This window comes from Conger conger, chromosome 3, assembly GCF_963514075.1.
Source record: "Conger conger chromosome 3, fConCon1.1, whole genome shotgun sequence".
NCBI lineage: Eukaryota > Metazoa > Chordata > Actinopteri > Anguilliformes > Congridae > Conger > Conger conger.
This window is the reverse complement of record NC_083762.1, coordinates 41,428,482-41,440,337: the sequence shown is the minus strand read 5'-3', so window position 1 is coordinate 41,440,337 and position 11,856 is coordinate 41,428,482. Positions and strand designations below refer to the sequence as shown.

At 40.0% G+C, this 11,856-nt stretch overlaps 1 protein-coding gene across 9 annotated transcripts in view; it reads left to right on the top strand.

Annotated features, from left to right (window-relative positions):
- The window catches only part of LOC133123816 (titin-like), a 195,261-nt gene that overhangs the window by 158,443 nt on the left and 24,962 nt on the right, over window positions 1–11,856 (top strand). For all 9 annotated transcript variants that reach the window (XM_061234420.1, XM_061234419.1, XM_061234416.1 and 6 more), the window contains 15 exons: window positions 21–317; window positions 442–1,029; window positions 1,122–1,424; window positions 1,511–1,807; window positions 1,893–2,180; window positions 3,949–4,248; window positions 4,338–4,640; window positions 4,725–5,030; window positions 5,126–6,892; window positions 7,327–7,620; window positions 7,714–7,995; window positions 8,093–8,392; window positions 8,479–10,545; window positions 11,088–11,390; window positions 11,490–11,795. In XM_061234420.1, coding sequence (XP_061090404.1) covers window positions 21–317; window positions 442–1,029; window positions 1,122–1,424; window positions 1,511–1,807; window positions 1,893–2,180; window positions 3,949–4,248; window positions 4,338–4,640; window positions 4,725–5,030; window positions 5,126–6,892; window positions 7,327–7,620; window positions 7,714–7,995; window positions 8,093–8,392; window positions 8,479–10,545; window positions 11,088–11,390; window positions 11,490–11,795 — 8,001 coding nt within the window. The remainder of the gene's footprint in view (window positions 1–20; window positions 318–441; window positions 1,030–1,121; window positions 1,425–1,510; window positions 1,808–1,892; window positions 2,181–3,948; window positions 4,249–4,337; window positions 4,641–4,724; window positions 5,031–5,125; window positions 6,893–7,326; window positions 7,621–7,713; window positions 7,996–8,092; window positions 8,393–8,478; window positions 10,546–11,087; window positions 11,391–11,489; window positions 11,796–11,856) is intronic.

The following is an 11,856-nucleotide window of genomic DNA, read 5'->3' as shown; positions in this document are numbered from 1 at the left end:
TTGTGCATCTCAATCCCTAGAAAAGCCAAGCCCACCTCTAAGGCTTGGTGTCACGGATGTCACAAAAGATAGTGTTTCACTGTCATGGAGTAAACCAGAGCATGATGGAGGCAGCAGAATCACCAGTTATTTAATTGATGCTGTTGAAAAGGGTCAACAAAAGTGGGTGAAATGCGCTGTGGTAAAAAGTACCAGTCACACTGTCCGAAGCCTAAGGGAAAATGCTGAGTACTTCTTCAGAGTCCGAGCTGAAAACCATGCAGGTCTCAGTGATCCCAAAGAAATGATTGTCCCTGTGATTGTAAAAGATCAGCTTGGTAAGTAACTTTTGTTACTGTTTGATTATTTGTGCTCCAAATGTCAAATTGTATTTTAAGCTAGATGAATGCTAGTGCAATATGATATGTATTCATACATGTTTTGCATTAATTAAATTTACAGAATCCCCTGAGTTCGACATGAAGAATTTCCCTCATAATACTGTTTATGTGAGAGCTGGTTCAAACCTGAAGTTTGAGCTCCCTCTTACTGGAAAACCAATTCCGAAGGTCGCACTTTCAAGGGATAAAATTGCTGTGAAGTCAACCAAGCATTTCAGCTATGAAGTAAATCCAGAGGGCCTCATCTTTAATCTTCAAGAAAGTGTTGCTAATGATGCAGGCATATATGACATCATTGCTTCTAATAAAAGTGGAACTACCAAGTCATTTGTCAAAATTTTGGTTCTGGATAGACCTGGTCCCCCAGCTGGCCCTGTTGAAATTAGTGATGTCACTGAGACAAGCTTAGTCCTCAAATGGCTTCCTCCTACGTATGATGGCGGTAGCCCAGTTACCAACTATGTTGTACTTAGGCGTGAAACAAGCACTCCCACTTGGACGGAAGTGTCATCTACCGTAGCAAGAAGCACAATGAAAGTCAAAAAGCTGACTAAAGGAGAGGACTATCAGTTCAGGATCAAGGCAGAGAATCGATTTGGCATCAGTGATCACATTGATTCACAGACTGTCACAGCGAAGCTCCCATACAGTGAGTGCATTCATTTGGTGTTTGAGTTATTATCATATATGTAATATCCAAGTACACCTCTTAATTGTCTTTTTTACGTTATTCTATTTTAGCAATCCCAGGACCTCCATCAACACCATGGATACATTTTGTTTCAAGGGAGAGTCTAACTGTCTGCTGGAATGAGCCTGTCATAGATGGTGGAAACCCTGTGTTTGGATACCATTTACAGATGAAAGAGAGAAGCAGCGCACACTGGCAGAAGATTAACAAAACTGCTATCAGTGCAATGCAATTCAGAGTAACAAATATATGCCCTGGCTTGATTTATGAGTTTAGGGTTGCAGGGGAAAATGCAGCTGGCATTGGAAAATTGAGCAAAACATCGGACGAAGTGCTTGCAATTGATGCCTGTGGTAATTATTAATTGTTTTGTGCTAATATTTGCGTTATGATTTTTGTACTCACAGTGTTCAACCCGAAAATGTGTTTTGTATTTCAGAGCCTCCAGCCAATGTCCGTATCGCTGAGATTAAAAAGAGCTCCATCAGTCTCACTTGGCAGAAGCCTCCTTTTGATGGTGGTAGCAAAATCACTGGATACACTGTTGAAAAGAGGGATGCACCTAAAGGCAGATGGTCAAAGGCTAACTTCACAAATGTCATTGACACTAATTACACTGTGTCAGGATTGAACGAGGGAGAATCCTATGAATTCAGAGTATTTGCTAAGAACACAGTTGGTTCCATCAGTAACCCATCTCTTATTGCTGGACCAGCTACATGCATTGATACTCAAGGTAAATAGTCGATCTATGTTAGAAATTGTGGTAAAGGATCCTTTATGTTATTATTTTAATTATAATTAATCTATGCATTTTCCAGGTGCTCCAGAGATAGACCTACCTCCAGAATATTTGGATGTTGTCACATACAAGGCTGGAGCAGCTATCAAGATTAGCGTAGGAATCATTGCCAAACCCTTGCCCACAATTGAATGGTTCAAGGATGGAAAGAAATTGAAGTCAAGTAGTCAGCTGTCAGTTGAGAGCACCTCAGATACCTCAGGCGTTTTGATCAAGGATGCTACTCGTCTGAATACAGGAACATATGAAATCAAAATCAAGAATGCCTTGGGCTCAGCCACTGCCTCTATCAGAGTACAAATTCTGGGTATGTATTGTATGGATGAGTCTACAGCAATTGCATGCAATACATTTGTGAATGAAGTAAGGCAGTGAGATTGCATGTATAAAAATATAGCTGTAACCACTAGGGGTGATCAGCATACTTTTATTTTCATTGGGTGTATTACATTGTTAAATGGGGGTATGCAGCTTTAAGAGTTGTGATTATGGATGTTTTTTTTATTTTATTTGAGTCTTCTGATTGGTCTGTGGTGTGTGTAAGGCAGCTGGGAATTGTTAGTCCATCTGGGTAGGGTTGGTGTTGGCAGGGAGCCAGGGTTTGCCATTCTCTGAGAAGCTTGCAATCTCCAGTGGTTAGTCGAGATATTGCAGTTTTGTAAGCCTCTGCTGCCAAAAAGAAAATTTCCCCATTGAAGTCCATTCAAAACTACAATTACTACAATTTTTTTTTTTTTTAATTTCAGATTTTTCCCTTTCCCAATTTAGTGGCCAATTGTACCCCCCTCTATTCCAGTTCGAGTTAGTGTTCGATACACCATCCACACCCCGCCCCCTGGCGGGCCGAGGAAGACGTCTCATCTCTCTAAACGTGTCCGTGATTCTGAGGCGTCCGAGGTGCTTATTGTGCGGCAATCAGCTAACCTGCCAAGTCACTCCCGCTGGAGCAGCGAGCCAATTACGCCACTCCACATGAGCCGGCCAAACTTGGCTTTTGGCAGGTCCGGGACCAAACCCCAGTCCCCATTGTGCAACTGCAGTGAACTGCAACCGCAATTCTGCTGCATCTTAGCCTGTTGCGCCACTGCGGCCCCTCAAAACTACAAATTTACCCTGGCTAAAATATTTTATTTTGGACCATACTTTGGCAATGACACATTGTCACTGCAGCTATCCACAAGCTACGATATCAGCTGCATTCAATGCTCTGATCGCTCTGAACTTCTAAAAGAGCACTCTGGCTCTTAGAGGGCTAATTGACAGATATGGATACACAGAATATTGTTGGGTGAACGGATACAGATACAGATAAGTGGGTTTGAAGGCTTAACGCAAGATGATTATTTTATGGATTTCAAGGCAGAAGAGGAAACAATAATGGTAAAGGAAGGGGTTTTGATGGTATTTATAGCATTTATGTATAATGGTAGTTAGGACCACCCTTTCAAATTGGATTTGAAGAATGAATCACCTGTTTAATATCCACATCTTCTTCTGACTCTCCACAATTATTTTATCTTTCAAAACTATGCAGTTGACCGCGACAGGCTTATTGTTATTCATCTTATTGTTTTATTACAATTATTAGTATTGTTACTTAGTATTATTGTTATTGATGTTTAAGTCACAGGGAAATGGAAAGTTAGAGCAGCACCTGCTTCTGCGAGTATTACAATTGTATTCATTTTATTTTATATATGCTTTAAGGCATGTTCGTATGGTTTGAATGAATTGTTTAAATTGAGGAAAACGTTATTGATTTTTTTTTAAGAAAAGTGGGTGTTTGTCAGCACAAAGCTTTTATGAAACTTTTTTCATAAATTCCATTCTGTGATTTTGCTGTGCCTGTGCCTTGTCTTGGGGGGACAATAGCTCATTATGTACAGTGCTTCAATCCCTGGCCCTCTGGGAGACAACATGGATACCAAATTCCATCATGAAACCCACCCATTTTCAAGTTCATTATTCATGAATCCATCCATCATACCATAACAATAGGGTTTCAAGCCTATGGGCTTGAACTCTAACAAGCAAGATATATACGTGGAATTATGATCTATTTGTTTCTTTATTAGATAAACCTGGACCTCCTGTTGGACCAATTCAAATTACATTGGCTACTGCAGACAAGATTGCCATAATGTGGGATCCTCCAGCAGATGATGGTGGTGGAAAAGTAACACATTACATTGTGGAAAAACGGGAAACAAGCAGAACTGTATGGTCTGTCATATCTGAAGAACTGCAAAAATGCCATGTGTCCGTTGAAAAATTGGTCAGAGGTGATGAATATGAATTCCGCGTTAGGGGTGTCAATAAGTATGGAGTCGGAGATCCTTTGGAGTCTGAACCAGTTATTGCCAAGAATTCATTTGGTAAGAAATTAACAATAACTTTTATTTTAGCTATTCAACCAACTGTTACAACTGCAACTGCAAAAAACACATTCAAATATTTTCCACAGTAAATCCTGGGCAGCCTTCTACACCTGACGCCACAGACATTACCAGAACAACAATGGTAGTCATCTGGGAGAAACCAGGTCTGGATGGTGGCAGTAATGTCACTGGTTACTATCTTGAAAAACGTGATAAGAAAAGCCTGCGGTGGTTAAGAGTTCTCAAAGATCCTATTCCTGAGACAACATATAAAATCCACAATCTTACAGAGGGAAATTGCTATCAATATCGTGTTTGTGCAATCAATAAAGCGGGAGAAGGTCCATTTTCAGATGTTTCTGACTTTTACAAAGCAGCTGATCCTGTTGGTAAGTATGTTTTTTAATTACAAAATAGCATTACCAAATATTACTTTCTCAGGCACTTACATGTTTCCATATTTTATATTCTAGACCCACCAGATGCACCAACAAAACTTAAAGTGGTTGACTCAACCAAAACATCTATCACCCTTGGGTGGAGCCCTCCAGATTGTGATGGAGGTAGTGAGATTACCAGCTACATTGTTGAACAAATGGTGGCTGAAGGAAAGGAATGGTCGGTGATAAGCTCCAAGGGTGAAGTCAGAACCACAGAGTATGTGGTATCAAACCTTAAACCTGAAATCGACTACTATTTCCGCATATCTGCTGTTAACTGTGCTGGACGTGGAGAGCCAATTGAGATGACTGAGCCAGTGCAAGCTAAGGATATTCTTGGTATGTATTCATTTTTCAAGTTGAACTATTCAGAATATAACATTTGCAATAGCCAAATTAGAAATTATATATATTTTTTGCTTTCATTTCTACAGAGGAAGCTGCGATTGATCACGATGTTGCCATGAGAACTCATTATATAGTGAAGGCAGGAACTGATGTGGAGATCGTAATTCCACTCAAGGGCAGACCTGCACCAAATGTGATCTGGAAGAGGGGAGATAAGAACATTGGCAGTGATCCAAGATATGAAATTCATAGCATGGACTCTTCAACTGTTCTGGTCATTCCACATGTCACTCGTGATGACACAGACAAATATCTTCTTGAAATTGAAAATGGGGTGGGACAGCCAAAGAGATTACCTGTATCTGTTAAAGTGCTTGACACTCCATCTGCTTGTCGCAATTTAACTTTGAAGGATGTCACTCGTGGTAAAGTAACACTGAGTTGGGAACCACCTCTTCTCAATGGCGGTGCTGAAGTTACTAATTACATAATTGAAAAAAGAGATTCGACCAAGAGATCTTTCTCCGCTGTTACAACTAAGTGTACCAACACAACATATACGATTGAAGAACTCTCTGAGAAAGCATCTTTCTTTTTCCGTGTGGCAGCTGAGAATGAAAATGGTGTTGGTGATAAATGTAATACAAAAGAGCCAATTAAGGCAACTGAAACACCTGGACCAGTTAAAGATATTTCTATGAAGGACTCCACTAAATCATCAGTAACTTTACAGTGGACAAAGCCTGATTATGATGGCGGTAGCATCATAACAGACTATGTTATTGAGAAAAAACTTAAGGGTACAGAGGAATGGACACTTGCAGGCACCAGCAAACATTTGGAATACGAGGTCACAAAGCTTAAAGAACTTGCAATTATGGATTTCAGAGTTTGCTCCAAGAATGAGAAAGGACAGAGTGATTTCACAGAAGTTGGACCAATAACAGTGAAAGACTATATAATTGCACCAGAGGCTAACCTTGAAGATTATCCAAGTGGTGAAATCAGTGTCCGCATTGGACATAACGTGCATATTGAGTTACCATATAAGGGTAAACCAAGACCAACCCCACTGTGGTTGAAAGACAATCTTCCTTTGAAAGAGAGTGAACAGATCCGCTTTAAGAAAACAGAAAACAAAGTTACAATCATGATTAAGAATGTCCGAAAAGAAAATGGTGGGAAATACACTCTGACCCTTGACAATAATGTCTGTAGGAAATCATTCCATTTACAAATCATCGTTCTAGGACCACCCTCTAAGCCCATAGGTCCTATCAGATTGGATGAAATAAGGGCAGAAAGGATCATAATATCATGGGATGAACCAAATGATAATGGAGGTGGCGATATCACCTGTTACAGTGTGGAGAAACGTGATACTTCCCAGAATGATTGGAAAATGGCTTGTTCAAGTGTAGTAGGGACAACATTTATAGTACCAAACTTGATAAAAGGAACACAATATCAGTTCAGAGTGTGTGCCGAAAATCGGTATGGTGCAAGTGAACCTTTGCTTTCCCAAAATGTGATAGCCAAACATGAGTTTAGACCAGCCGGTCCCCCAGGGCAGCCAGTTGTGTACAATGTTACAAATGATGGCATGACTATCCAATGGGATGCACCGATTTACGATGGTGGCTCACCAGTCACAGGATTCCATGTTGAAAAGAAGGAACGGAACAGCATCTTGTGGCAGAAAGTAAATATTGTATTAATAACTGAAAGGGATTACAGAATACTTGGCCTCATTGAAGGGCTGGAATATCAGTTCCGGGTGTATGCACAGAACAGTGCCGGCTTCAGCCGTGTCAGTGATGCAAGCAGATACACCATGGCTGTTTCTCCCGTTGGTAAGTTTCCGAATATATATTCTTACTGTATATAATATTCAGGTATTTCTCAGGTGGTGTACTATTAAAATAAGTGATTAATCCTAGTTTACTAATTGCTAGGAAGTTACTAAAGTACATTCAGGGCAATACAAAATATGCTTTTTTGTTACTGTAAAATGTCATGATGTCAGTATTAGTGTCAACATGTCTTTTTTTTTTTGTATCTAGATCATAGAAAAATATTTTATATGCACGTCCTGTCTGTCTTATATTATACGTTTGTTTTCAGCATTTCAGAGAATTAATTCTTGTATGTAGATGTAGCCCAGTATAGATACAATTAAGTAATACAATTAAGTATGAAAAATCATTCTTCTGTATAAATTCTTCTGTACTTATTTTGGAATTATCTTGTAACAGTTGTGACAACCAATATTTTGTTCTGATTTTAGACCCACCTGGTACACCAGACTACATTGACACAACAAGTGAATCTATTACCCTAAAATGGGATGCACCCAAACACGATGGAGGTAGCAAAATTGTGGCCTATAATATTGAGAAACGTCAAGGGGAGTGTCGTTGGCTGAGGAGCAACTTCACTGATGTCAGTGATTGCCAGTTCACAGTTACAGGCCTTGCCTGTGGTGAGCGCTATGAATTCAGAGTAATTGCCAGAAATGCCATTGGTACAGTTAGTCCACCTTCACAGTCCTCTGGTTATATTGTCGTCAGAGATGAGAGTGGTAAGTTCAAAGCAAATAAGTATACTTATTTTAATGAAATGTTAAAAGGTCAAATGCATAAATGTTTTTTTTTTTTTACTTCTGTCTCTTTAGTTTGTCCAAACATTGAGTTTGGAAAGGAGTACTTCGAGGGTCTTACTGTCAAAGCAGGTGACCCTATTAGGATTAAAGTCATGATTACTGGACGGCCTGCACCTCAAGTCACATGGCTTCAAGATGGAAAGGAAATTGACAAAAAGTATGGCATCACAACTATCGCTGGTTCAAGCACATTATTCATCAGAGATGCTGATCGTAGTCATCGTGGTGTTTTTACTGTGGAAGCTAAAAATAGCTCTGGATCAAAGAAGGAGGCTATTAATGTCAAAGTCCTTGGTTAGTATTTGTATATGCTGTTGTTATTAAATACCACTACTTGAGGAAATGAAAGTTGATTTTTCATGAATAAAATGTGTTTCCTTGCCCAATGTAGATACACCTGCCGAACCTGAAGGGCCAATTATTTTCACAAACATCTCAGATGGAAAAGCAACTCTGTCATGGAACCCTCCTGCAAATGATGGGTGTTCTCCTATTTCCCATTATATTATTGAAAGGCGTGAGACTTCCAGATTATCCTGGACATTTGTCTCAGACAGTTGTACGCAATGCTCCTTCAATGCTACAAAGCTGATAAAAAGCGATGAGTACCAGTTCCGTGTGTCAGCAGTCAACAAGATTGGTATAGGGAGACCACTGGACTCCAGCCCGATCATTGCACAAATTCAATTCAGTAAGTTTCATCAAACTATGACATTTGTGTGTTTGGAAATCAAATACGTATGAACAAATATCTTTAAAATATTTCCTGTCTTGCAGCTGTCCCAGATGCTCCTGGTACACCTGACTCAACTACCATCACAGGAGACAGCATTACCATTTCATGGACAGCACCTACATCTGATGGAGGAAATGAAATCAAACATTACATAATAGAACAACGAGAGAAGAAGAGTATACGTTGGGTAAAAGTATCTTCAAAGAGACCAATTACTGAGTGTGCACACAGAGTGGCAAACCTTACTGAAGGCATTGAATATGAATTCCGTGTAATGGCTGTTAATGATGCCGGCATTGGACATGCTAGCAACATATCTCTACCTATCCTATGTAGTGAGCCAAAATGTACACCCAGTGCTCCTACTGTGGTGAATGTAACAGATTCCACAAAGACATCTGTTAGTCTAGAATGGACAAAGCCAGTGTATAATGGTGGAATTGAGATCAGTGGCTATATCATTGAGATGTGCAAAATGGGAGAAGAAGAATGGAAGAAAGCTAATGTAGAAAATTGCACCAGCACAACATATACTGCGACAGATTTGGAAGAGGGTGGAGAATATATGTTCCGTGTCTGTGCTGTAAATAGTGTTGGAAAGGGAAAAACCTGTGAAATTCCTGACCCAGTACAAGCTGTGGACAGACTTGCAGCTCCTGAAATTTGCATTGATGCAAGCTTCAAGCAGACACATGTTGTGAAGAATGGAGAAAGTGTCTATCTTCATATTAATTTCAAAGGAAAACCTACCCCTCAAGTTACATGGGCTAAAGAAGATGGAGACCTTGGTGTGATGGCAGATATCACTACAACAGAAACATCTAGTACCTTAGCCATTGGCAACTGTGACAGATATGATTCTGGAAAGTATACACTCTCTCTTGAGAACAGTAGTGGCTCCAAATCTATTACACTTACTGTAAAGGTGCTAGACACACCTGGACCACCAGCTACACTTTTATTCAAAGATGTTACAAGAGGAGCCCTGACATTGATGTGGGATGCTCCTGCTAATGATGGAGGAGCCCGTATTCATCATTATATTGTTGAGAAACGTGAGGCAAGCCGTCGTAGTTGGCAGGAAGCCGGAGGAAAATGCATTCATCCAACACTGAGAGTTAGTGATCTTCTTGAAGGTGTACCATACTTCTTCAGAGTCTTCGCAGAAAACCAATACGGCCCAGGTGTAGCATATGAAATGACAGATCCAATTATTGCCACTGCAGAACCTGCTCCACCTAAGAGACTGGATATTGTAGATACGACAGACTCTTCTGCTACTCTTGCCTGGTTAAAACCTGAACATGATGGTGGAAGCCGTATTACAGGGTACATAGTGGAAACTAAAGAAAAGGGCAGTGACAAATGGGTTGTTGGAGGTCACACAAAGGACCTGTGCACCGTTATTGAGGGATTAGTGGAGAATGCAGAATATGAATTCCGTGTGAAGGCTGCAAATGATGCAGGTTACAGTGCACCAAGAGAAGCATTAGCTTCTGTTATTATTAAAGAGCCTCAGATTGAACCAACTGCTGATCTGAGTGGTATCACCAACCAGCTAATTACATGCAAGGCGGGCGGTACTTTCACTATTGATGTTCCTATTAGTGGCAGACCAGCTCCTAAGGTAATGTGGAAGCTTGAGGAAATGAGACTGAAGGAAACAGACAGAGTCTCTATCAAAACCACCAAAGATAGGACCACATTATCAGTCAAAGACTCCATGAGGGGTGATGGTGGCAGATATTATCTCACTCTTGAAAACATCACAGGAGCGAAGACATTCACAGTCACTGTCAATGTCATTGGTAGGCCTAGTCCACCCACTGGTCCTATTAAAGTTTCATCAATAACATCAGAGTCCTGTGAGTTGGCATGGGAAGCACCTGAAGATGATGGTGGAACTGACATCACCAACTACATTGTGGAGAAACGGGAATCTGGTTCAACTGCTTGGCAGCTTGTGAATTCAAGTGTGAAACGGACAACTCTCAGTATCTCCCATCTGACTAAATATATGCAGTATACTTTCCGTGTCTGTGCAGAAAACAGATTTGGTGTGAGCAAATCTACTGAATCTGAAGCCATTGTTGCTGAGCATCCATTCGGTAAGTGCAATATAGTTTTGTTTTTCTTAAGTAAAAACATCCTACATATTTGCAAATGTTCTCCTGGTCTTGCTTCCTGCTTAGACTTATGAGGAGTTAAGATACATAGGCACACATGGGCAATTCAGATTGTTCAATGGCATCTTAGTCTACCTTCCAATTACAATTATTTAGCATTTTGTTACACATGTACATTGAAAGTAAAATGCACAATAGAGTGCATAGATTTAACCATTTAAAAATAAATCACACATACGACTAGAACATAATTTTGCACCATAACAAATAAAGCTTAAATAACAATGTGCAAGATGGCAGCATTCAACTGCCAAATTTTTTCTATTTTCTTATTATTACTACTGTTATAGTGGTTTTATTTTATTTTATATCATTGTTTCTTTGACTTTGTGTTGTGCGACCAAATAACATGTTTAGTGGCAATGTACTTGAGTACAGAACCAATACTGAATTCTTTTTGACACTGTCCAAATACCTACATACTGCACTGTATATGTACTTATGGATCTCCCTTTAAATGACAGTTCCACCAAGCCCACCAACACGACCAGAGGTAATCTCGGTTACTGCAAATACTATGGGAATCCGCTGGGAGGAGCCGTATCATGATGGTGGTAGTAAGGTGAATGGATATTGGATTGAAAGGAAGGAACGGAACACAATCCTTTGGGTGAGGGAGAACAAGATCCCTTGCTTTGAGTGCTTCTATGAAGTAACTAATCTTGCTGAAGGCCTTGAATATCAATTCAGAGTTTATGCAATGAATACTGCTGGTCTGAGCAAAGCCAGTGAAGCTTCAAAACGGGCAGTGGCACAGAATCCTGTTGGTAAGTGCTAAAGCCTTATAGAGAAATAATCAAAAATTTCCATGTTTTTTCTTTTTTGTTAAATTGAGCATATTTTCCTATATATCTTTATATATTTAGGTCCTCCTGGCAAACCAGAAGTGACTGCTGTGTCAAGTTCCACGGTATCAATAAAATGGTCTGTACCAATTATTGATGGTGGCAGCCAAATTGTTGGATACATCATTGAGCGCAAGCCATACACTGTCACTGGAGAAGGACGCTGGTTGAAGTGCAATTACACAAACGTTACAGAAACAAACTTCACTATAACAGCACTGGGTGAGGATGAAGAGTATGAGTTCCGTGTCATTGCCAAGAACGCCGTTGGAGTGTTCAGCACACCCTCAGCATCAACAGGAGCTGTGATGTGCAAGGCTGAATACAGTAAGATATTATGTATTATTCATTTGTGTTTCAGTTGTCGTCTCTACCTTGTGAGTGTAGT